Source organism: Sarcophilus harrisii, chromosome 2 (assembly GCF_902635505.1).
Source record: "Sarcophilus harrisii chromosome 2, mSarHar1.11, whole genome shotgun sequence".
Classification (NCBI taxonomy): Eukaryota; Metazoa; Chordata; class Mammalia; order Dasyuromorphia; family Dasyuridae; genus Sarcophilus; species Sarcophilus harrisii.
This window is the reverse complement of record NC_045427.1, coordinates 383,667,416-383,692,899: the sequence shown is the minus strand read 5'-3', so window position 1 is coordinate 383,692,899 and position 25,484 is coordinate 383,667,416. Positions and strand designations below refer to the sequence as shown.

General features: G+C 37.4%; 2 protein-coding genes across 3 annotated transcripts in view; both read right to left on the bottom strand.

Annotated features, from left to right (window-relative positions):
* The window catches only part of ADAMTS2 (ADAM metallopeptidase with thrombospondin type 1 motif 2), a 451,708-nt gene that overhangs the window by 33,463 nt on the left and 392,761 nt on the right, over window positions 1-25,484 (bottom strand). For both annotated transcript variants that reach the window (XM_031953540.1, XM_031953539.1), the window contains exons 12-15: window positions 22,318-22,493; window positions 13,097-13,230; window positions 8,958-9,081; window positions 6,476-6,556 (exon numbers count right to left, since the gene is read on the bottom strand). In XM_031953540.1, the coding sequence (XP_031809400.1) occupies window positions 6,476-6,556; window positions 8,958-9,081; window positions 13,097-13,230; window positions 22,318-22,493 (515 nt within the window). The remainder of the gene's footprint in view (window positions 1-6,475; window positions 6,557-8,957; window positions 9,082-13,096; window positions 13,231-22,317; window positions 22,494-25,484) is intronic.
* Window positions 18,132-19,271, bottom strand: LOC116421656 (uridine phosphorylase 1-like). The gene has a single exon (XM_031953541.1). It carries the CDS (start codon window positions 19,130-19,132, stop codon window positions 18,197-18,199), a length of 936 nt encoding a protein of 311 aa, XP_031809401.1. The 5' UTR covers window positions 19,133-19,271; the 3' UTR covers window positions 18,132-18,196.

Sequence of the window (25,484 nt, the reverse complement as noted above, 5' to 3'; positions counted from 1 at the left end):
ATTCTTGTTTTAAGAGAGGACCATTCCATTACAGATTTTCTTTTGGATCAACTCTGTGGAGAAAGTCAGAGAAGGCAGATATACAGGGGGGAGCTAGCTCCTCAGTTTGTTCCTTATTTGCACTGTGCCTCCATAGAGATGCTGAGAAATTTCTTCTTGTTTGGTTATATTGGAGCTCCTTTCTTGGTTGTTTTCTTGCTTCTCAGTGAGAGAGTTCATTTAATCAGGTTATTTCCTGGTATATTCTAATTTGTATGACTTTTCTGATTTTGGTTTGCTATATGTTTGGATAATTGGGCTTATTCATTCATCACTATTCACGATGATGTTTTTGTGCAATTATCATTCTGGGAAAGGAGCTATGCCTTCAAATATAAACTTTGGGTACCCTTCCCCTTTAAGAGATAGTGACCAAGAAAGCACTCTTGGTGCTTTGCTTCCTTATATTAGGATCGCTTTCACTTCTCTGGTTATACACATTTCATACATTTTTGTTTAAACATCTGAGGCCACAGGACTTACAATAGTTTTTTCTTGGCTTTTTAAAGAATATTATTCTTTGACCTTGTGATGAAAAGCCATCTATACCCAAAGAGAGGAGTGTAGGAACTGAGTGTGGAGCCCAACACAGCATTTTTACTCTTTTTTTGTTGTTGTTTGCTTGCATTTTATTTTCTTTCTCATTGTTTTTCCCTTTTGATTTGATTTTTCTTGTGTAGCAAGAGAATTGTATAAATATGTATGCATATATTGGACTTAACATATATTTTTACCAGGTTTAACATATATTGGATTACTTGCTATCTAGGGAAGAGAGTAGGGAAAAGGGGGGGACCAGAACATAGGATTTTGCAAGGGTTAATGTTGAAAAATTATCCATGCATATTTTTTGAAAAAAGCATTAATGAAAAAATAAAAAAGAATATTATTCTTGAGAAATTTTTATACTTCCTAGGATAGTTTCCCAGTAGAATTTTAGTTCATGGGATCCTACCCATCTTTCCTTTAAAACCAGGGATGGGGAAACATCCAACTCACAGACCATATAAGGCCCAGGGAATTCATTTGGTCTGGCTCTGCCAAAGCAACTGCAGGTGATGACTAGCCTAAAGCTTGGTACAACAACTTTCTTGCTTGAATTTTTAAGTTGATAATTCTGTATGTTCCACAAATGATGTTATAAATATCCAAATAACCCTTGTCAGAAAAAATATTCCCCATCCTTGCTCTAAGCCTTTTGAAATAGGCTGCCCTCAAATTTAGGCAGAGTTCATGTCAGACTGTACCTTCCTGCTATTTCTCCTCTCTGAAGGATATATCCTAAAATGACATGGTCACTTCATCCTCAAGGTTTTATCATTTCTACCCTCATTCTTCCTTGCTGCTGAGAATCAGATACAGAACAAATATCCCCCTCTGACTCCCTACATTGCTTCTTCCTCTTTTAAAGGATGGGATTGTTATCAAGACAAGTTTTTTTTTTTTAAAATGAGTATTATCTGTTAGGAAAAAAGTTCAGTAGATTTCAAAATAGTTGAAATTTCGTATTATTATCATATGCCTCTTCCAGACTTGTGATGTGTTGCTGAAACGCATCTTTTTGTCCCAGCAGTCAGTAATATGCTCCAGTGAGGATAGCAATTTTTTTCTTTCTCAACTGATCTTCATTTAAATGCTTTCCAATGTATTTCTCATTTTTGGTTCCTCAACTTTTTCACATTACTTAATGTGTAATACATGTGTGATATCTTATGTTTACCTATTCTGTTCGTTCTTAATAAGATAAATCTTTCCACAGCCATAGTGTGATCATAAATCTTACTTCATCAATTTAAATCAGTTAAATAGCCTTCCTTGTATTTGTTTATTTTTCTGGTTATTCATACTTGGTGCATTTTTAAAATTAAATGTTCTATTCCAGGTTTTGTTTTCCCTTGGATTTTTTTCAAGTTTCTTTCAGTGTCTATTTTTTTTAATGTTTGATTTATTTATTTAATATTTCCCCCTAGTTTCATAAAAAATTTAAATTTGCTTTAAAAATTTTTGAGTTTCTGTTTCTCTCCCTCATTCCCACACACAGTTAAGAAACTACATGTGAAGTTAGGTAAAACGTTTCTATAAAAGTCAAGTTGTCAAAGGAAACATCTTTCATCCTAATGAAAATTAAAATGCTCAAGAAAAACTAAATTTAAAAAAAGAGAAAGAGAGAAAACTTCAATCTGTATTCAGATACAATCAGTTCCTATCCTATGGATAGGATTTTTCATCATAAGTTCTTCAGAGTAATGGTAGTAGTAGGTTGATGATTGTATTATTGAGAATAGCAGTCATTTACAGCTGGTCATCCCAAAACATTGCTATTACTTTGTATATAGTACATTTCACTTTGCTTGAGTTCATGGAGGACTTCCCTGTTTGTTTGTTTTTTCTGAGAGCATCCTGCTCATCATTTCCCATAAAACAATAATATTCCATCACAAACACATAGTACAGTTTATTTGAGCCATTCCCCAAATGATGGACATCTCAATTTCCAATTAGTTTTTTTTGCCCTGAGAAGAGAACTTTTATGACTGCATTTTGTATATATAGGTCATTTTCCTTTTTTAAAAATCTCTTTTGATATTCATACCTAGTAGTGGTGTTGTTAGGTCAAAGGCTATGCATGAATTTATAGCCCTTTGGACATAGATCATATCTTTTGATCATTCTCAATTGGGGTATGACTTATTTTTTTTATAAATTTGACTCAGTTCTCTCTGTATTTGAGAAATAAGGCTTATCAGAGAAACTTGCTTCAAAATTCTTTTTACAATTACTATTGCTAACTGTATGCCCCCAATTTATTCTCTCTGTCTCCTTTCATCTTGTCCTTCCTCAAAAGTATTTTGCTACTGTCCACTCCCTGCCCCAATATGCCCTCTCTTTTGTGATTCTTCCCCACTTCCCATATCCCATTCCCCTCCTATTTTCCTGCAGGATTAGATAGATTTCTATGCCATATTAAATATGTATGTTATTTCCTCTTTGAGCCAATTCTGATGAGAGTAAAGTTCACTCACTCATTCTCTCTTCCCCTCCATGTAAAAGGTTTTTTTTTTGGCCTCTTTTTTATGGCAGATAATTTGTACCATTGCATTTTCCCCTTTCCCTTTCTTCTAGTACATTCCTCTCTCACTCCTTAATTTCATCATTAAAAAAAATATTATCCCTTCATATTCAACTTACACCTGCAAATTTTGTCTATACATACTCCTTCTAACTGCCATATTGATAAGAAAGTTATAATGAGTGATGAGTATCATTCTCCCATATATTAATGTAAACAGATAAAACTTTTAAGTCCCTTATGCTATTACTTTCCTGATTACCTCCTTATACTTCTCCAGAGTCCTGTGTTTGAAAATAAAATTTTGCATTCAGCTCTGGTCTTTTTGTCACAAATGTTTGAAAATCTTCTATTTCATTGAATGACTACCTTTTCCTTCAAAGGATTTATATACTCAGTATTGCTGGGTAGATGATTCTTGATAATAATCATAGCTTCATTATTTTCTGGAATACAGAAAATAATGTTCCTTTAATATAGAAGCTGCTAAATCTTGTGTTATCTTGACTATATCTCCACTCTACTTGAATTGTTTCTTTCTGGATGTTTGCAATATTTTCTCCTTGACCTGTGAGTTCTGGGAATTTGGCTATAATATTCCTGAGAGTTTTCATTTTGGGATCTCTTACAGAAACTGATTAGTGGAGCCTTTCAATTTCTATTTTATCCGCTGATTCTAGAATATAAGGGAAGTTTTCCTTGATAATTTCTTGAAAGATGATGTCCAGGCTCTTTTTTTTTTTATCATGACTTTTAGGTAGACCGATAATTTTTAAATTATCTTTCCTGGATCTACTTTCCATGTCAGTTGCTTTTCCAAGGAGATATTTCATTTTTTTTTCATTTTGGGGGGTTTTGCTTTATTATATCATGATTTCTCATAGTCATTAGTTTCCCTTTGCTCAAATCTAATTTTTAAGGAATATTTTCCTCAGTGAGCTTTTGTACCTCCTTTTCCATTTGATCAATTTAATCACTTATTGAAAAGTCAGACCGGGGCCAGGGCTGTGCTGGCATGGCTTCCACTGGGACTACACAGTGGACTCTCACCCTGATGTCACAGATCTTTTTTGCTGACCTTCTAAGTTGCCTTAGGCTAGAAAATGTTCTACTCTGTCTTTTGGGATATTCTGATGATGGCTCTAAAATTTGTTTAGAGTCATTTTTTTTTAAAGGATTTTGGAGATTTTTGGGAAAAGGTTGGGCAAGTTTGTGCCTTTACTCTGCCATCGTGGCTGTCCTTCCTCTCTCAGTGTCTATTCTTCTTACTGCATTGTAACTACTTTCTATGGCATCTAGATTGTTTAATTTCATAGGTATTTTTCTCTTTTACGCTGATTTTAAGTTGAAAATCCTTTTGATTATATTTGTAAGATTCAATATCAGTACATTCTTATTAACCATTGTTAAGTGAGCTCAATCCTTGTCCAAGAGTCCATCATTTTCAAGTTTTAATTTGTGGCCCAAAAATCTAAAATCTTAGGTATCACCCTCTCACCCAGTGATTTATTTTTAAATTTGCCTTTTTCTCTTCAAGTCTTCAATCAGTAATAATGATAGAAAAACAGCTATATCCCTAAATCCTTCAGATTTTTTGTCCAAGACTTCACAAACCTTAGCAATGTTTACTAGATTCATTCTGACAGTATCAGTTGTGTCCATGTGAATTATTAAAAGGGAGCAATAATAACTATCTGTTTTGATAAATCTTGGAAAGCTTTCTTTATCTCCTGAGTAAATTGTAAGCCTTTATCTTATTATCAACCACCTCAGTAAGCTTCTACACAACATTGTAAGTTATTACTACTCAACATGGTAAGTACTTAATGAATGCTTGTTGAGTGCTGAATATGTAGATTTAAAGAATGATTAATGGAGGGAAAGTAGTTGCTCCTACATCAGGAGTTACAGAACTCTTATTTTTAAGATGATCAGACAGATCTCTTGCTTCACTCCTCCTGTTTCCATCCTCTAAGCTATGGACACAGTTTAGGAGTCCCCTAAGGCAACTAGGTAGTGCAGTGGAGAGATCAGGCTTATTTCAGGTCATACTCAGGCAAGAAATGCAGCTTCAAATAGAAATACTAATGTTGACTTTGTTCTTTTAACCCTATCAGACGATGCTGCCTCTCCTAACATAGGATCTTGAAGATGTGTGAGTGTTTTTCAGCATACGGCCTATTTTTAGAGACAGTGAAGACCACCAATTCATCTTGGATGGTTTGGGGGAAAGGCCATGTGATATAGTACTAGAAAGACCACTAGGATAAATGTTAGAAGGCTGGAAGCCTCTCAGCTTTTTTCTAGACATATGGTCTCAAGTAAGTCAATTTATTTCTCTATGATTCAGTTGCCCAGTTATAAAATAGGGATAACACCATCTTATCCTGGATGCATACCTTATAGGATTTGCAATAGTGTTGGGTATTTAGGTGGTGCAGTGGACCACCTAGAGCATGAGGGACATGGAGTCATAGGACCTGAATTCACATCTGGTCTCAAATACTTACTATTGTGCCATCCTGGGAAAGTCACTTAAACTGATTTGCCTCAATTTCCTCATCTGTAAAATAAACTGGAGGAGGAAATGACAAACCACTGCAGTATCTTTGCCAAGAAAAGCGCAAATGGGCTCATGAAGAGAAGAACACAACTAAAAAATGACTGAACAACAACAAAAAGTGGAAGTGCTCTCTATATTGTAAAATATTATTCAGATATGACAAAAGTAAAATTTCCCTCACAGAACCAGAGGACTAAGATGTGAATGAATCTTGGATATCATCTGGTTTAACCTTTTCATTTTGCAGATGAAGAAATTAAGTCTACTGGCCATCCAAGTTCATATAAGTAATTTTGTACTACTTGGAACCAGAATTCAGGTCCTCTGATTCAAAATCGGAGCAGAGTATATTACCTTGATAAGTAGTGAATTCTCCATTTACTACAGGGGAGACTTGCCAGGGATAGCTTGGAGGGAATATTGCCTCTTCCTAGAAACTCCACAACAAATCATCTTGTTCCCTTATGGTCTTAGATTGTCTCCAATCCAAAAATATCCTCAAATGGACTGAACACATTAGTTCATTTTCTAATATTGGCTCATTCTCAGTCAATCTGAAAGCCTTAATTGCATAGTGGTCTTTGGGATGTTACATCTACCTTCATAGCTATGGCCTTCTCAATTTTCTTCCCATGCTCACTTTCTCAAAGAAGGACCGCAAAAATATGTTTTATAAGTCCTATTAAGTATTTACAAAGATAAGGCCCTCCATCTCCAATCCAGAGACCAGTTTTAGGACTCATACTAATGCTAAGCCATCCCTGCAAGAGATTCTACTGCCCACAGTTATGAATTATACTCACCCAAGTTGTGATGGGTAGAATCTGTCTCTTGTATGAGCAGGTGTCTTGCCCCAGCTGGGATTTCGAACATCTTGATGTAACCTTTATTAATATATTTAAAGAAAAAAACAAGCTTATGTTGGCTGGGTTATGGCCTGATGCACTCTAAGAATTTGTTATGAGAAATGAATAAATAGAAAGAATTATGTTGTATAATGTACATATGGTCACAATCACATCCATATGAATACATAACATATAGAGACATGATATAGAAACCTATAAACACACATGTTTACTAACATATGTACCTATGAACACAAATACAGGACCATGTGAACATATGTTCATGAACATATGTGCGCATAAATACATACTTATTCAAAATTGGCATTTCACAAATAGAGCAATAACTAACCATAAGTGTGCCTGGAGTGAAATCTGTGGGTGTTTTCCTATTCCTCAGTTATAGTAACTGAGTCAGTGAAATGAAATCACTTGCCTTAAGTCATTTGGCTCTAAGTCCTGGGCCATAGGCTGTATGGAAACTCAGTGGATAATAATTTATAGCCATGATTAGTCAAAAGATTATAGGTCTATAAATCCAGCTTCCCCATGTCCTACTAGGAGCACAGCAAAGTGTTAGTTACTGAGGACATCAAGCACGATTCAGCAATAGCCTTTTCTTTCAAAAGGAAGAGTAGGATTTGAGAATATGGCCAAACTGGGGTAAGAGCATTCCAGGCAAGGGAATGTTGGGGCAGAGACATAGAGATACTAGTCATCCAGTTTGACCAGAACTAGGGGCAAATTAAGTTGCAAATAAAGGTCAGATTCAAGATTGAAAGCTTGGTTGAGGAGTTGATGTAAGGTGGTGAGACTCTCTACCTGACAAAAGACCTCCCAAAAACTGAGAGTTAGTGACCAAGAGGGATGAATGACATGGTGGGGCTCCTACTCATACCAAGCAGAGTTGGCTCCCTGGGAAAGAACAAACCAATGGCCAGAGTCTCAGCAAGCCTGAGAGAGGGGGCCTGAGAGACTTTATAACATTTCAGGAGAGTCTCAGAGCAAGAAATACTAAGAGGAGAGGTGGAATCTAAGGGTTTGAGGCTGACATCCCAAGAGCACTGTGACACTGGCCCAAACTAAAACCTCGGAAAAAGGGCATGAGTGAGGACCGGGGGGGAGCAACTGTGGTCATTCAGACATCAACAGACTGATGGCGAATGCTTGATTTGAGCAGAGACATCCTTGGTTGTGTTTGTGTACCTTTTAGTACCAGATCTCTGATTTTATGCAATCTGCTCATAGAAAATGCCCTCTCCCACTACAAAGCAGAAATTGCTCTGCAACGACTAATCCTAATGTTGCCTGGGGAGCAACGAGAGGCTGAATGACTTGTCCAGGATCACGTAGCTACTAAGTGCTTATCCAATCCAGCCTTCCTAATTCCAAGCTGACCATGTATACTTTACGTCACATTAGCTCAAGACAATGATTCAATGGTGCTTATAAGAAGTAAATAAACAAACAAAAAACCCCAAACCAACATATCTCACTGCCTGATAATGAAATGCTTTGTCTCTTTAGTCTTATTTAGTAATCCGGGCAGCTGTGGTTCAGGTAGGAGAATTTGAACAAACACCTCAGACCAGTGATTCTCAAATTTGTTTTGGCCTCAGAATTCCTTGATACTTTATGCTATTAAAAATTACTAAAAACCCAAAGAGCTTTTAGTATGAATTACATCTATCAATATTTACTGTATTTAGAAATTAAAGCGGATAATTTAAAAATATTTATCTATTAGTTTTCAAAAAATCATAAACCCATTACATGTTAACATAAATGACATACTTTTAATAAAAAACCCTGTTTTTCCCAAATAATAATAATTTAGTGAGGAGAGTAGGATTCTTTTACATATTTTTGAAAATTAATGTCTGGAGATAACTGGATTCTCCTACTTCTGTATTGAATCTGTTGGAACATGTTGTTTTGGTTGAAATATAGAGGCCTCCTAAAGATATGTAGTTGGAAAAGGGAGGAGTATTTTAATAGGCAAATAACATCTTAGTATTATGAAAACTGTTTTTATCTTACCAATGCTATGAAAGGGTTTCATGGATTCTCTGGGGTCTTTATGACTACACTTTGAGAACTGATGTCTTAGACTTTATCCCATCGTAAACAGGGAATCATCAAAGACTTTGAGCAGGACAGGTATACGGTCATACCTGTTTATTAAGAACATTTATGGGGCAACATGTACATATACATGTACAGATGGAGAAAGACTGGAGGTGAGGAGAGAACACTATTGTGATCGGGTCCAGCTGTAGGAACAGGAAAGAATTCACAAGACCTAGTAACTGGAAGTTAGGATTAAGGAAAGGAGGAATTTTATGATGATCCATTCACCCACACAGACATGGACATATGAAACTACCAGGGAGTGAGTGACTGAAAGGAGAAGAGTCTTATAGATGATAGAACTGACCTTGTTTCTTAGGTAATCTTGTGAATGTCCCTTTGATTACTTTGCAGTGAGAGTTATCTCCTCCACACACACCACATTTGTCTTCTTGTTTGGTGGAACCAATCACTCGGTCACAGCCAACTTTCTGTGGGGGAAAAAGAATACCCTGGTTAAGAATGACCCCACTGTTATTCCTCAACAGCATCAGGATGTCTTATGCTGTAGCCAAAGCTAGCAGGGCTCCATGATGCTGGCAGGTATGTAGCAAGAGCTTCAGAGGTCTCTGGGGTGTAGTGGGAAACTCAACTTAATCAAAATGAGAAGTTCTTGAAACACTGTAGGAAAAATCAAAAGTCTGCAAGTCATATCCTATTTTCAGTTACCTTTCTATTTCAGAAGGCACTGAAGTGAATCCTTTTGCAAATGAATAATCTTCTGGGCTATCTCTATTGACAAAAACATTGCTTATCTACAACTGCAATTATAACATTTATTCTCATCTATAAAAAGGTGTAATGTTGTATGGAATTCAGATTTGGGCTGCTTTAGGCCTGTACTCTCACTACCAGGTCGAAGATGTGGTTTTTGGAGTATCAACATAATTCTCTGTTCTGCTAAAAGCATGGATTTTTTATTCTGCTGAATAGCTTTTTCTTCAGTGACATCAATCATGGTTTTGCCATTAAAAAATTTGAAGGGAAGGTCATTTCTGTAAAAGATGTGCTGGGATTGGGACAAAGTTCCTTCTGATATGGTGTAATAGAGAGATCAATGAGCTTGGAGGCAGGAAGAATTGGTTTCAAATTCCACTTTAGGTACTAGCTCTGACCCTGAACAAGACACTTAATCTCTTTGGGCTTCCTTCATCCATAAAATGCAGGTTAGACTTGATGACCTCTATGGTCTCATACATTTTAGAATCTGTGATCCTATCACACACTACTCTGTGCCACATCTGGCCCTAAAGTAACGGTCATTGAGTGATTCCATTTTACTGACGAGGAAACTGAGGCACAAAAGGGTGAGCACTCAAATTCTCTGACTGCTAAAAATTTACTTAGTAATTTCTTTTTTCTTCTTTTTATGTAGCTACTTTATTTTTTATTTTTAAAATTATTTTATAGCTTTTTATTCACAAATTATATGCATGGGTAATTTTACAGCACTGACAATTGCCAAACCTTTTGTTCTAATTTTTCCCCTCCTTCCCCCCATTCCATCCCCCAAATGACAGGTTAGACCAATACATGTTAAATATGTTAAAGTATAAATTAAATACAATATAAGTATATATGTCCTAACAATTATTTTGCTGTACAAAAAGAATCGGACTTTGAAATAGTCTACTATCAGCCTGTGAAGGAAATAAAAAATGCAGGCAGACAAAAATATAGTTACCTAGTAATTTCACCTTCTTGCACTGTTTATACTCCTCCATGCTCCCCCAAACCAGACTCTTCCCAAGTTTAACTTTTCTTTAACTCTTCCTTAGATTCGAAGATCAGGTGGTTCTAGCTAATAAGATCTTTTCCAATTTGGCTTATTCATGTATAGTTGAAGGTCACCTATTCTAGTTATATTATCATTACCATAGTGAGGACATGTGCTTTTGTAGGGTAGGAATTATTTCACGTTCATCTTGTATCCTAGCCATGTGCCTGGAAAACATTAGACACTCAATACATGCTTATCGTTTGATTTATAATTTCATCCTCATCATTCCTAAGGAATCCTTCGAGTGAAAATTACTTCCACCAGGGAAGGTGTTCACCTTCCTCTCACTTGGTAGATATGAACCAGGGAACTGTCTGAGACAGAGAGAAATTAAAAGACTTATAAGTTGCCAGAGGTAGGATTTGGAGCCAGTCTTCTTCACTTCAAGTCCAATTTTCACCCACTTTGTCCTGCTCCAGCAGTAGTAATAATCAATGCACATTTACTCAAAGTGTTGTAATTTAAAAATCATTTTCTTATTGGTTTGATGTTAGGCCACCTCTGTGACATGGGTCAACTCTACAAGATGAGGTCTTTTTAAAAGTAAATGAATACACAATAAAATAGGGATAGGGGATAAGGGCTGGGTCTATAATTTCATTGTCATATGTACTCCCAGGAGAGGAAACTCCTTCTACTTATATAGCCTGAAACCTTCTCTATAATTTCTTAGAGGACTGAGAGTTACAGAGACAGTGTATGTCAAAAGTGAAAGTAGAACTCAGTTCTTGGATTTGAGGCTGGATACCTATCTACTATACTATGCTGTCTCTTGGGAAAATAAGGACACAAAATCACTATATTATTACAACATAAATTAGGATAGTAAGGAAGAACTTTCCTTTTAAAGATATGAATAGGGGAAGAGTTCATCATTAAACAAGGAATAAAGAGGAACACAAAAGATAAAGTGAATAATTTAATTATATAAAATTGAAAACTTTTTTCTCACAAAACAAAATTAACACATTTATTGTTAAAAGGGAAACAGTTAACTGGAAAAAAGTTTTACAGAAAATTTTCTGAATGAAAGCTTAATTTCCAATAAAAGAAAATGATTCAAATGTGTAAGAATAAATGGTAAATGGAAGGATATAAAAAGACACTTCTCAAAAGAATGTACTCAGGCTACCAACAGGCAAATGAAAATAGGCTCTAAATCACAAACGATTAGAAAAATGCAAATTAAAGCAACATGTTATAAGACTGTCAAAGTGATAAAAACAGAAAATGACAAATATTGGACAGGCTGTCAGCAAAGAAGCATATTAATTCACTGTTGGTGGAACTGTGAATTGCTACAGAAGCAGAGGAACAAGAGACCAAATTGTTAACATTTACTGGACTATGAAGAAAGCAAAGAAGTTCCAGAAAACATCTGCTTCTGTTTCACTGACATATTAAAACCTTTAACTGTTTGGATCACAACAAAATGTGATCCTCAGGTTTTCAAAAAGATAGGAGTACCAGATCATCTTACTTGTCTTCTGAGGAATCTATATCAATGTTAAGAAGCAACAGTTAGAACTGAATGTGGAAAAGTGAATGGTTTAAAACTGGAAAAGAAATATGAGAAGGCTGCATAAATAAAATGTAGCAATTCCTCAAAGAGATAGAAGTACCAGATCATCCTACTTGGCTCCTGACAGAGAGGTAACAGACTCAGGAGAATAATATATAGATTTATATATATGAATACAAGCAGAATAAAATAGATTTTTGGACATGGGTGGGAAAAATTGATTGACTATGCATTTTTATTATGAATTCTCCCTTCCAATATGGGGGATGGGAGAGAAAAAATAAATGCTTATTAATAGAAAAATAAAATTTAAAAATTGTTCTGAAATCATTGTATTAAACTAGATCTTTCTTATAAATTTTTCTTTCATATTTCTACTGAATTAAAGATGCCTAAAGTCTTTCTCTGAGGAAACTGGGCAAGGAAATCAGGAAGATCTGAATTCTTAATTAGCCTCAGACAGTTCTTAGCTGTGACACTGGGCAAGTCACTAACCTTCTATTTGCCTGACAAAAAGTTCCACTAAGTCCACTGCAGAAGAAAATGCAATCCATTCCAGTAACCTTGCCAAGAAAGCCCCAAAGACAGCTATGGGCTATGCAAATCAGATATGACTGAACAATTAATCAACAAAAACATTTCTATTATCATTGGTCTTTTTCTCTTCATCTCATTTTCTTCATTCTGATCTTCCTTCAATGTGTAATATTCCCTTTTTTTCTATGACTAAGTGTATAGAATTCTGGGATGATAGATATAAAGCTGGAAGTGACCTTAAAAACCTTCTACAGAAGGTTTGGTGTAGAGAGCTTCATGATTTTCCTAGGTCAGCAAGCTTTTTGGGTAGAATTTGAGCTCAAGAATAATCCTGAATCCAAACGAAGTACCTTATGCATCATATCATGTCAGATTTTGGGGTAGGAATAGTACCATATGTCTATGAATCACCAGTATATGTTAACTCATTTGAACCTCACAACAATACCGTAAGATTTTCAGGATAGGGATTACTAACCTAACTTTACAGATAAGGAAGAAGAGGCCGAGAGAAGTACAATTTGTAAAGAACAGAGTTGGAGATGGAACTTAGGGCTCCAAAGTCATGTCTTTAAGAATCTAAATGCCAGCTGTCTCCAACACTTACCAAACAGTCTCCACGTACACAAAGGCTGTAAGGGTCCTTGTAGGAGCAATGAGTCCCATCATGGACCATTCGCTTCATGGAAACCACTTCTCCAGTTTCTTTTGACTGGCAGTAGAGATGGCATCTTTCCTTGGCTGGAGAATAAAATGGCAGATTTCATTTGCTTTACAAACTTGTAAACAACGGTTTACACTTAATCCTTTTGGGCTCAGTATGTCACCATGGCATGTGGAACTACTGGTATGTATACGAGTGATTTCAGATCATCACATCTATAGGAATGAGCTGGGATCAGGAAACAGAAAGTAGGGCATGGGGGTGGAGAGGAAAATGAAAGGGAGATAGTAGAAGGGATGCTGTACTTGTAGCTGAATTGAAATTGGCTATGAGATTTTGGAAGTACTAATTTAAAGCCCACCAATACTTCAATGGTCAGCTCAGGACGACCTTCTTCCTAAAACATTCCCTAGCTCCCATTTCCTCTGAATCTTTTATGGTATTTGTATTTTGCCTTATATCATGAATATTTATGCCAGTGTCTTATTAATAATAAGCAATGAGCTCCGTGAAGGTACCTTTCCCCAATTACACTATCTGAAAATCACACATGCTTAAAATCTCAGTGACATCTTTCATTCCTGTCTCTTCCCAATCCATGATATTCAATTAGTTAACAAGTTTTGTTGGCTCTACTTCTATATCTCAAATCCATCTCATAATGCTAAAAATTCTAGTCTAGACCCTCATCACCTCTAATCTAGACTATTTTAATTGCCATTTAACTGACCTCCCTGCATCCAATCTCCTTTTTCTATTCATCCTTCATACACCTGCCCAAATTAACTTCACAATACACAGGATTATACCTCGTTGTTCTAAAAATCACTTCAGTGGCTCCCTATTGCAAGCATGAAAAATTGCCTACTCTTTATTTCAGCTTTTAAGGACTTCTACAAGGAAATTCCAACATTTCTTTTTAGCTTTGTTTCAAATTCCTCTCCTAAAAACACTACTTTGTAGCCAATCTGAACAATGAGTTCTCTGAATTCACACAGTTTGGAAACTCCTTGAGGACAATGATTACTTCAGTCTTGTCATTTTGTCTCCCATACGTAACATAGCATTCTTGATATAGTAAGCCCTTAATGCTTATTGGACTGAACTTATGCATCTTATTCTCCCATGGCTCTCTGCATGTCTCCTGGACACAACAGGAGCTCAAGAAAGGTATATTTTATATACCTATATATATATTACATATATATATATATATATATATTAAGAAATCATAGATTTAGTGAGCAAGCCACCTCTTTAATTGTGTGATAAAGATATTAAAGCTCAGGGAGCAGGGATATTTTGACATTTATAAGGTTACACAGTTAGTAGCAGAACTGGGACTAGAATCCAGGTCTTCTTAATTCAAATCAGTGATCTTTTCACTGTACCTTATTAGGTAAATGAATGAATTTAATTAGCATGCACAAGCTTTTGTGCTCAGATCATGTTCTTTTCTTTTCAGGGCACAGAATTTTATCCTAAAACATGTCATGGAGAATTAATAATGGATTGCCAATACCACCTCAGGCCCAAATTTTCACCCACAGAGAAAGATTAATTTTGAGGATGGAAAAAAATAATTATAACAAGCTGTACACAGCTAATCTCCTGCTGCTAATGTCTACTTATTTATAGATGCCTGGCTAGTCCTGAGCTATGGAATAGGAAATATAGACAGGGGGTGACCCATTTAAAAGCACCCCCACTGAGCAGACAGTGGCCCTAAAGTGGATATAGTGTCATTGGCCCTCCCCAAGGATTTCAAACTATACTAGTACAGGAACAGAGTCAAAAGGCATGGCCAGCTATTACTGAACTGATTTGTTACCATCACCCAATTTTCAGAAAACCTTTCTTAGTTCTCCAAAAGGTAAATGACCCATATAAGGCATCCTGCTGATTCTTCCAAAGGCAGAAACAACTTTCTTCCATGATCTAGATCTAAGGTAGGTTCAAAGCAAGCAAAAGTCCCACCAACTACCCTCCCTCCCCTCAGGTAAAGGAGATCTTCTGGGCCAGGGGCATTCTTAGTCATTTGGCTCATCTTTAGGATCAAGGAAAAAATATATATGGTCACATAAATTTATATAAGAGTCTTCCTGTCCGAGATCCTGATTCAAACATTCTTTATTCTACCCTTGTTTCCCAACATAGTATTAAGTCCTTTCTTATGATGCTTCATTATGGCACAGGGATAATCCTGGGTTCTTACAGTTCCCACCAAGTTCTGGTAGTTGCCCCTAAGCTAGAATTTTACTATGGGGCAGGTAATGTCTGACAGCTTAAGATGCCAGAGACTTACCACCAGAGTGCTGACCATGGTTCTTACCAGAAAGCAGGGAGGGATTTTTTTTTTAGTTTTGTCAGGTTCTGCAATTTACAAAGATTGTTTACTCTTTACTACAATTACTACAAAGATTGTAGGGAGGAATGGGGTTCTTTTGATGTCCAGGTGGATAATTGCTCTTCAAGATGTCTAATGAAATTACAGCAGAGAGACACAAGAGGGCACTCCAAGTGCACCAATAGAGGGGTGTGGTATCAGAGCTCCAAAAAGAATGAATTTGAAGGTTTTTTTCTTTAGCCAGTACATCAGGAGGGCTTATCTCTAAGTAATATGATGATCAGGTGTTAACTATTAGTGGAAAGAAAGGGATGAAGGGTGGAAAATCTCAGGATTTAGCCTTTTCAGGAAGAAGACTTGTATTTATTTCTCATTTTCTATTACCCTTAAGCAAAGATGCTTTTCATCAAAAGTAAAGCAAAAAGTAAAGGCAGTTTAGTTTAATGATGGGCACAAATCAGTTCCACTCTATTTAATAAATGAAGTATCTTATTCAAATATGAATAGGAAAGTGTTGAAGTCCTTTGTCAGTGACCCTGCAATTCCTGTCCTAGGTTGGGCTGGATGCTAAACAGAGGGTAGGATCATATTTACCAAATTGGGTTTGCCAAGCAAAAAGAAAGTTAGTTTTCAATCCTTCCCATGGTCTTCTTCGTTAATAATGAACTTCTTCAGGCCTCATTGAGGCCTTTGTTTTGTACTGTTCTAATGTATTTATTACATGATATTATATATTATAGTTATTTGTATATGTTTCTTATAGTCCAGCTTAAAATATAAGATCCATAAAGGCAAGAATTATATCTTATTTAAATTTTTAGATCTTCCTCATTCCAATCACAGAGCAGTGCCCATTAAGTGGATGCTTCTTAAATATTAGTGGTTGTTGCTGTTGCTAGCTCAGAGGTTAATGGTAGAATATGTGTGAAAGACTTCTGTAGCTAGTGGCATTGTAGATAGAACACTAGCTCTAGAGTCAGAAAAACCTCAATTAAAATCCAGCTTCAGACACTAATTAGTTATGTGACCCTGGACAAGTCACTTAAATAACTCTGATTGCCTCAATTTCAAATTTAATTGTAAAATAAGGATAATAATAGCACCTACCTCACAGGGTTGCTGTGAAGATCAAATGAAATAGTATTTTATAAAAAAAAAACTCAGTACAGTGTCTGGCACATATTGACAATATATTTCCATAATAATATAATTATATGTGGCAATGAAAATGCCACAATAAGGACTTATTCCTTTTCTCTTCCCTTTTCCCTCTAATGTGGAAGCAAGGGCATAAAATTTTATCCTAAAACATGTTTATTTGCCATATTTCATTAGGAGTAGCCATGGCTCCTGAAGAGAATGAAGACGTTGCTGGCTGATTCTTTAAAGACAGCAAGCAAAGCTGATGGAATACAAGTAACGAGTTATTATATCCTTTGTTATTAATTGCTAGTCTCTCTATGTTGAAACTAGTGAATAGTCCCGGTATTCAGGTGCTCACTGAACCAGGAACAATTATAACTGGAATTTGTAAACATGATCTTTGAATGCCAAAGTGTGTCTAGGTAGAATGTAGTTAATAGCAGCCCTTAATCATCTCATCTACAAGAGGCCCAGTGAAGTAGAAAGAACTCTAGTTTGCCAACCATGTTAAACTCAGTCTCTATTCCCTATATTGAGAAAAAAGCATCAGGGGAAGGAGGTTTCTTGGCAGCCCCTTTTTACATTATGTAGGCAACCGGTTTAGACAAGGCTTTCTTAGATCACAGTAGCTGCTACACCTATAAAACCAATCCCAGATCAATTGACAGAACTGAGAAGCTTCTTGGGCTCACAGCGGGCTTTCCTGAAGAAGCACAGTATCTAGAATGAGGGAGGTTATGGGCCGTCTGTTCTGTGTTTTGTTTACGACATCTACTTTTGGGTACTACATTACAAGGAGACATGGCTAACCTAAAACAAATTGAGAGATGATTAGATGGAGTGATTGAGCTATCTGTGTATTTGTGGGTGGGGAGGGAATAATGTTTCACCTGGAGAAGAAAAGAGATACCTAAAGGGCTTTTAGAGAGAAGGGTGATTAGACTTGTTCTCCTTGGTACTGGAGGGAAGAAGTTGAAGTTGCAAAGAAGCAAACTGACTCTTCTTGTAAGAGTAGAACTTTGTAATGCTCAGAACTGTAATGAGAATGCTACTATGGGAATGAATAGGATCCCTGTCCCTGCAAGTCTGTCATCAAGGGGGGCTGAATGAAGTCACGCAAGTTTTTGAGGGATTTTCTCCTTAAGGTGTGAAGTTGAAGTAAGTGGATCAGAGAGCCCTTTTAGGTCTGGGACGTCTGTGGACTTTGGACATTCATTTAAAGGAAGAGCACCCCAAGAATGGAGACCTCTGGTGAGTGGTTCAGGTTGTCGGTGTAAGCTTGGCCACAAGATGGAGCATTGGAGTTTTTATCAGTGAGCTCCAGCTTATTTGCAGTAAAGTTCAACCTGTAGGAGTGTTTCTAGGCGGTGAAAGCTCTCTCTTTTTTTTTTTTTTTTTTTTTTTTTTTTTTTTTGATAAGAACAAGTTATCTTTATTTCATATTTTTGGTTTATAAAATTTAGAAATAGAAAAAACTGAGATTGATTATTTTCATTTTAAACAATCAGATATTTTCTTACAAATATTTTCTTGCAAGTTTAAAAACAAGATCTTCATGCCTTTCTTCCCAATCGTTTCTTGATAAAATATCCTACTAACTTCTGGGGTCTCCTTTGATACTCGACAAGTACTTCATGGGAGCTGCTAATCTGATCTTCAATAAGCCGATTTAGAAGGGTAACACACACAACAGCAGCTTTGATGCCGCTAGCACCGCACATGGCTGCGAAGATAGAAGATTCCATCTCAATGTTTCTGATTCCAGCATTATAAGCTGCCTGTAAATACTCTTGCTTATCCTTGTCAGTATATGAGCAGAAAGCACCATCCAACCGAGCTTGACCTTCATAGAAGTCTAAAGTACACATCGTGTTTCCTATGACAGTATTAAATTCATTCATCTCTTTGGCACATTCCATTAATTCCTGATTCAGGTCATCACTGAGTTCTGTATTTCGCACAATCCGTTTCCCCAAAACAATCTGTTCAAATTGAGGTTTGAAGCAAGAATCTGTAGCTCTTCTGGTTAGTACCACTGAGCCAGGCTCTAGACCTATTCCACCACATGTGCCAATGCGAATGATGACAACATCAGAACATCTGGCATGATATAGTAATTTGATGAGTTCATGTAACATGATTCCAATGGAAGGAACTCCCATGCCATGACTAACTGATAACACAGGCCCAATCTTATACATGGCATAGCGGTCAGTTCCTTCACAAATGTTAGGATGGTCTGTGCCAGGTGGTGCAAGTCCCAACTCTTCTCCTATATAGGTAATGAAAGCTTTCATCCGAACAGGACTTCCTCCAACACAAACAAACTTTACATCTCCAAACATGGTCTGTAAGTCATGAGTTTTAGTCCCAAGATTAAAATGGTAAAGAATGTCTTCTTTCATTCCTGAGATATTTGGGTTTGAAAGGTGAATTGAATGTTCATCGGAAGTCTGAAGATTTTCAGGTTTCTTTTCCTGAGTTGCCATATTTTAACTTCAAGCTGGATCCTGGTGAGATTAAGTGATAACGAGGGGAGCACCTGAGCTGCGCTGTGATGCCTGGGAGAGGGTGAGTTGCTGACCCGGGGAGCTCTAGGCAAGGAAGAGTACCGGAAACCTCCTCCGGTGAAAGCTCTCTTAAACCCTTCAACACTCAGCCTTTCTCTCCTCTTAGAGGTCAGGTTTCCCTCAACTTCCATGAGAACGGGGCTCCCATTCCAAGACATGAAGATTCACCAAGTCCTTGTGGGTGTCAGACCTATATCCCTATAGAACCTGACCCAGAAGTGAGATGTTCCTCGGGGGCGGGGGGAGGAAGAAGAGAGAGAGAGAGAAGAGAGAAGAGAGAGAGAGAGAAGAGAGAGAGAGAGAGAGAGAGAACACGAGAGAACAGATAGAAAGTATACTGCAGGGACAGTTCTCTGATTTTTCCTTCCTTTGAATCCAGAAAACTTATCCTATTCTCAAAGTAGTACCATCTGGCTAGGCTTAAATAATCTTTTGTAATTCCCCTGTTGCAACATTGGGGTTGGGCAGATTTAAGAGGGAAGCTCAAGATGCAAGGCCTTCTGAGTAGGGGTATGTGTCAAAGCCCATGACTAAACAATTAGGCTGCCAGGAGGTTCACTCAGTCCACAGGGATTGGTGATCTTGTTTGTGCCTATTGATGGTCAGACTCCATCTGAAAGACTAACTGGAGAACTGCCTCATAATTCTAAAAGATTGTGATAAGGAAAGGATGACTTAGTCTTCTTATGCTTGGCTTCAAAGGACCAAAATAAGACCAGTGGATAGAAATTGTGCTAAAGTAGATTTAATTCAAACAGAAAAAATTTTGTAAACGTTAGAGCTTAGAGTAGTCTGCTTTAATAGCTAATAAGTTCTTCAATTTTAGAATTATTTAAATATAGGCTAGCTCCCAGCTTTTTAAACTTGTTAATGATGCCATATGGGATCTTATACCTGAATGTGGGGGGTGATGAAATTATGATTTATTATCAGTAAATGTTTGATTTGTATAACAATTTTACATACTTATATACCCGAAGTCACGTGGAAATTTCTCAGGCAAAAAAGGATTGCTAGTGGAAAAAGTTTAAGAAACCCTGGGCTAGATGATTACTTGTCATGGATGACATGTGGGGAAATTTTGTTCAGATATGGGCTGGACCCAGATGATCTTTGAGAGCCATTTTAACTCCAATTCCAAGATAATAGGATTCTATAATTCTAAGAAATGCTGCTGTTGGATTCTTCAGGTTCAATCATACCAAATGTTTATGCTGAGCGCTCCTCTCCATTGGGTACCTGTGTCGAGCTAACACCAGTAAAGATCTCATATCCATCATCATAGTCCATCAGAAGATATGTAGACTGCAAGGTGTTAGGTAGAGACTGAGAGTGAAGAGAAACGTATCAATTTTCTACTATCAGCAGGACTGAGTGAAGGAACCAAGGAAGGGAAAGTGTGTGTGTGTGTGTGTGTGTGTGTGTGTGTGTAGGAAATAGATGAGAGTTTGAAAAATGGAGGGAGATAAGCTGGCTAGAGATTGAGATGAAAATGTCAGCCTGTCATTCATACTGTATACTGGAATGGGCACATTTGGATTTATAGAAGCTAAGGATATCTGCCTGGACCATCTAATCTAGGTGGAATTTTTATTTCACCCCACCTGAAAACTTAAAAAAGGAATCTAATCTAGAGCACTGTATTCCACTCAGACAGGCTTAGATGGGAGGTGAGATAGATCCCTTTTTTTTAGATTGCCCAGGCAGGGTTGGTCTGGATAGAGAGAAGTAAAAGTGTCTTAATCAAAGTCACATCCCTCAGCCCCTTATTAGAATAGGTCCTACTTCTCATTTTAATATTCATTCTCTCCAATTAACCAGTTAAAGTTGATTGCCACCTGTTGAAAACACCTACTTTTCCAAGGGTATATAAGCACTAAGAAGCCTCCATGTTTCATCTTTGGTTTGTGAGAGAAAACCAAATGATCATCCTTTTGTTAATTATTTGCTAGCCAAAATTAATAAAACTATTAATTGCTCAGAATAAAAAAAAAGTTAAAGATGCAATTCCCATCCCCATGCCCATTTTCCAGTTCCTATCCAGGCGTCTCTTATCTAGACACTGAGCTCTTATGTGCTCAAGTGGAACTGTACTCTCAGATATTTGATCCAATGAATTGCTAAGACCTGTTGGTTTTATCTTCTCAACCTCTTGCATATCAATCCTGCTCTCTACTCCTCATGCTACCCACCATCTGAGCACAGACTGTCATTGCCACCTGCCCGAACTATTGTAAAATCCTCCCAAAGAGTCCTTGCCCTCTATTTTCATTCTAATTCATCCTTCATACTGGTGCTGAATCACTTTTCCCTTTATGCTTCTTCTCAAATCACCCAACTGTGGCTCCCTATCACTTCCAGTGTCACTCATTTGAGTACTCCTCAGCTTGTCCCACAAAGCCCTCCATAATTTAGAGCCACTCTACAGTTTCAGCCTGATCTCCTTCTACTTATTTCTATGCACTCTATTTATGCTGCCTAAGCATGAACTGTGCTTTTTCCTTGCTCATACATTCTTTCCTACACCTCATATATTCACCCCCATACTTTTCTGCTGAATTTCTGCTAATCCCTTAAAGACAAACTCAAACCCTTCACAAAGCCTTCCCAGATGAGCTCTGTTGGGAATGGTCTTCCTTTTTAGACAACATAGAATTTTGTCTTGTTCCTCTCTAATCCACTTATCATATGATAGTATGAAATTTTCTGGACAAAGTTTTATTGGTCCTAGACACTTTTGCATGAGTTCTACATGTTCTGATATCAGTCCTAGAAAGAAATGACTTTGTTCTAAGCTCTTGTTGTCTCAATGTCAACACACTGATGCTGAAGAAGCTCAGGGACAATTCATATACCTGAGCTAAACTTTTGAGATTGGATTTTTTTTAAAGGGGACGACAATGTGTTCCAGAAGCTGGAGAGCTGCAGACAGATATCCAGCACAGAAGAGAGATCGATTTGACTCTGGAAGAAAGCCTGTACCTCCATCCAAGTGGCTTTGGGCGCTCCAGCTACCCCCACATATGATAGGAGGGAGCCTGATACCTTTCCAATATCTAGTAGGCTGTTCTAGTAGGCCTTTAATGAAAATCATCCAGGCTCACCCTCCTTGTGCTCATGGGGTAGCCAGTGATGCTGGGCATTCCCATGTTCAAAGTAGAGATCCCACTGGCGGCATTGCTCCTCTCGGAAGTCATCCAGGGCGTTGGGGCAATCCTGCGTGTTGCAGAGCTGGAACTCATAGCTGAGCCCCACACAGGAACGACCTCCATTGGTTGGGCTATGGGAAAGAAAGAAAAACTTGCAGCTTACAGAGCCAGAGAAAGACCATTGTGGGAGGGATTGGAACTTTGGGGATGGGGGAGAAACACTTAAAACTGGTCACCCCGATGTTGTAACTATGAAACTGGTCACTTTCCATTCTCAAGATGCATGAAATTGCCAAAGATTTTAGAATAAATTCACAGCTTACTGAAGATATGGATTCTCTCTCTCTCTCTCTCTCTCTTTTTTTTTTTTTTTTTTTGTGGGGGTGGAAGGGATGAGGCAGGGAGAGAAGGTAAAGTGGTTTCACTGGTTTACAAGAGTTTTGATATGGAAATCTCTTCCACCAATGCAGATCACCAACTTATCTAAAATTTAAAAATTTTCAAGCAGTAAAGAAACTAAGTGACGCCCATGGTCACACAGCTAGTTTGTGTCGGAAGCAATCCTCCAGCCTCTATCTTCTTGACTCCAAGCTTTGTGCTCTATCCGCTACATGATACTACTTCTCATAAGAAGGTGGATTTAGCCACAACATTTATGCGATTATCACATTACAAAAACACAAATAAAGTGTGGTCAGAATGATCACTTACATATTGGTTGACCTATAATTTGCAAGCTATTCATAGCATTTAATAAGGTAGCTAGGGCTACTCTACCTACCAATTAACAACCCAAAAAGGGGTATCGAGTTCTTATTCTGCTCAGCTGAGTTGATTTATACTTAAAAACATGTGGTCTCTGTCTTCACAGAGCTTACAATTTAGTTGAGGAGATGGAACTAACACATATTTAGAAGAATTCTTTTGGTTTTTTGAACTCATCTAAAATGTTAATGTTGGACGATAGTATTTAAAGCTGCAAGGGTTGTTGTTGCTTAGTCATTTCAGTCTTGTCTAACTCTTGATAAACTCATTTGGGCTTTTCTTGGTAAAAATACTGGAGTAGTTTGCCATTTTCTTCTCCAGATCATGTTACAGATAACTAAACTGAAGCAAAAAGAGTTAAATGACTTGCTCAGGTAGCAAGTATCTGAGACCGGATTTGAACTCGAATCTTCCTGACCTCAGGCCCAGCACTGCACTATTTATCTGAATGATAATATCTAGAACTTAAAGGGACATTAGATTTATATCATATACTAATCCAGAAGGGTTTTTTAAAATCATTTTTGTGTCATGGTCATGGAGCCTCCTGAACACAATGGACATCTTTTTAAAATATGTTAAAATGCATAAATAAAATATATATGAGGTAATAAAAGAAACCAGATATATTGAAATAAAAAGGTAGTTTTTTCCATTTAGGTATATGAACCCTCTGAAACCTATCCTGGGTTAAGCATCTGTAGGTCAACCCCCTCATCTTACAGAGAAGAAAACAAGTTCAGAGGAGCTGCCCCAAATCACCTGGTTGTTCTCACTCCCAATCCAGTGTTCTTTCTAGTCTATCATTTGGCTCCTACTCTTTAGCTCTTTCCTTTTGAAAGAACAAATGCAACAATTATTTATTCTTATTTCTATTTATTTATTATATTTCACAATATGAACAACAATAAATGGGGGCAGAGGAGCTTGCCTCAATGATTTCTAAGGCCCCATTCAGTTCTAAGAACTGTATTTTCAGTTCAGATAGCAGTACTATATGGAAAAGATAGCACAAATTACCTAGACTCTAGAAAAGTCAGAGAAGCTGTACATATTAAACCTGGGATGGGGAAAGAGTAGGAGGACATTCCCTTACACTGGTTCCTTACACTGGCTTAAGAGCTATTAAAATTGAAGACCTCAAACAAGAGGCTTCTATATCACATAAACCTTTTGTCCACCTCTACTTGACTTGCAAGAAGGAACTCTGACCCACCAGCCCCGGTAATTAAGCCTGCTTTCCCCTGGCCCAGAAAAGACAAACTTCTTTTCTTCTGCTGCAACCTCTTCCCACTCAGAATTACGGACTCACTCAGTGAAGCTGAGAATGCATCATGAAGGGATATGCATCAAAACAGAAAAAGTGACAGCTTTGGAGCCGCATAACCTGGGTTCAAGTGTGGGCTTTTACTAGCTATATGGCTAAATCAACTTAGCCCTCTCTAACTCAGTTTTCTCAATTATAAAATGGAGAATGAGAGGCAGTGTGTATCATGGATTGAGTACTGGTCTCAAAATCTTTAAAAAGATGGGTTCAAGTCCTGTTATACATTGGCTGTGTGAGTTACCTGATCTCTTATTTCCCTAGGAAATCCCCTAAAACCAAATTGTGCACATTGGATGGAGGATGGAGTTTTGTATGCTGATGAAATCACAACTGAAAGAAAACGATTCTTCAAATACAGTAATACCCGCATGCCCTATCTTGCAGGGCACAAGGAAAGGGCTCTGTAAAACTGAAAGTCCTACTTAAATGTGAGCTACTAGGATCTGTATTATCATCTTATTCTTGGCACCAGATTGACTTATCTCAACTACATCTCAACTTACACAGGGGTCCTCAAATTATGGCTTGCGGACCAGATGCAGCAGCTGAGGACTATTATCCCCCTCACCCAGGGCTATGAAGTTTCTTTATTTAAAGGCCCACAAAACAAAGTTTTTGTTTTTACTATAGTCCGGCCCTCCAACAGTCTGAGGGACAGTGAACTGGCCCCCTATTTAAAAAGTTTGAGGACCCCTGAACTAAAACGTATCTCAACTAGATCAAAAGCTCCTCAAAGACAGGGATCCATCATATTAACTCAATTCTTCTCACTTTCGTTGGATATAATGCCTGAGTAGGGTTATTTACTCTGAGGATGGTCCATGGCATTTCATTAGTGTTGAGGACAGTGATGGAGGAAGAGATAATTCTGTTAAAGAACTGTGGTGTAGTGAAGGGAAATTACTCTAGAAGTTAAGAGAGCTTGACTCTAGTCTTGTCTGTGGTTTATTGAGTAACCATTTGTAAATCACTTAAACTTTCTGGGATTCATTTATATGATTTCATATATAAAAAGGAAAAAAATAACATA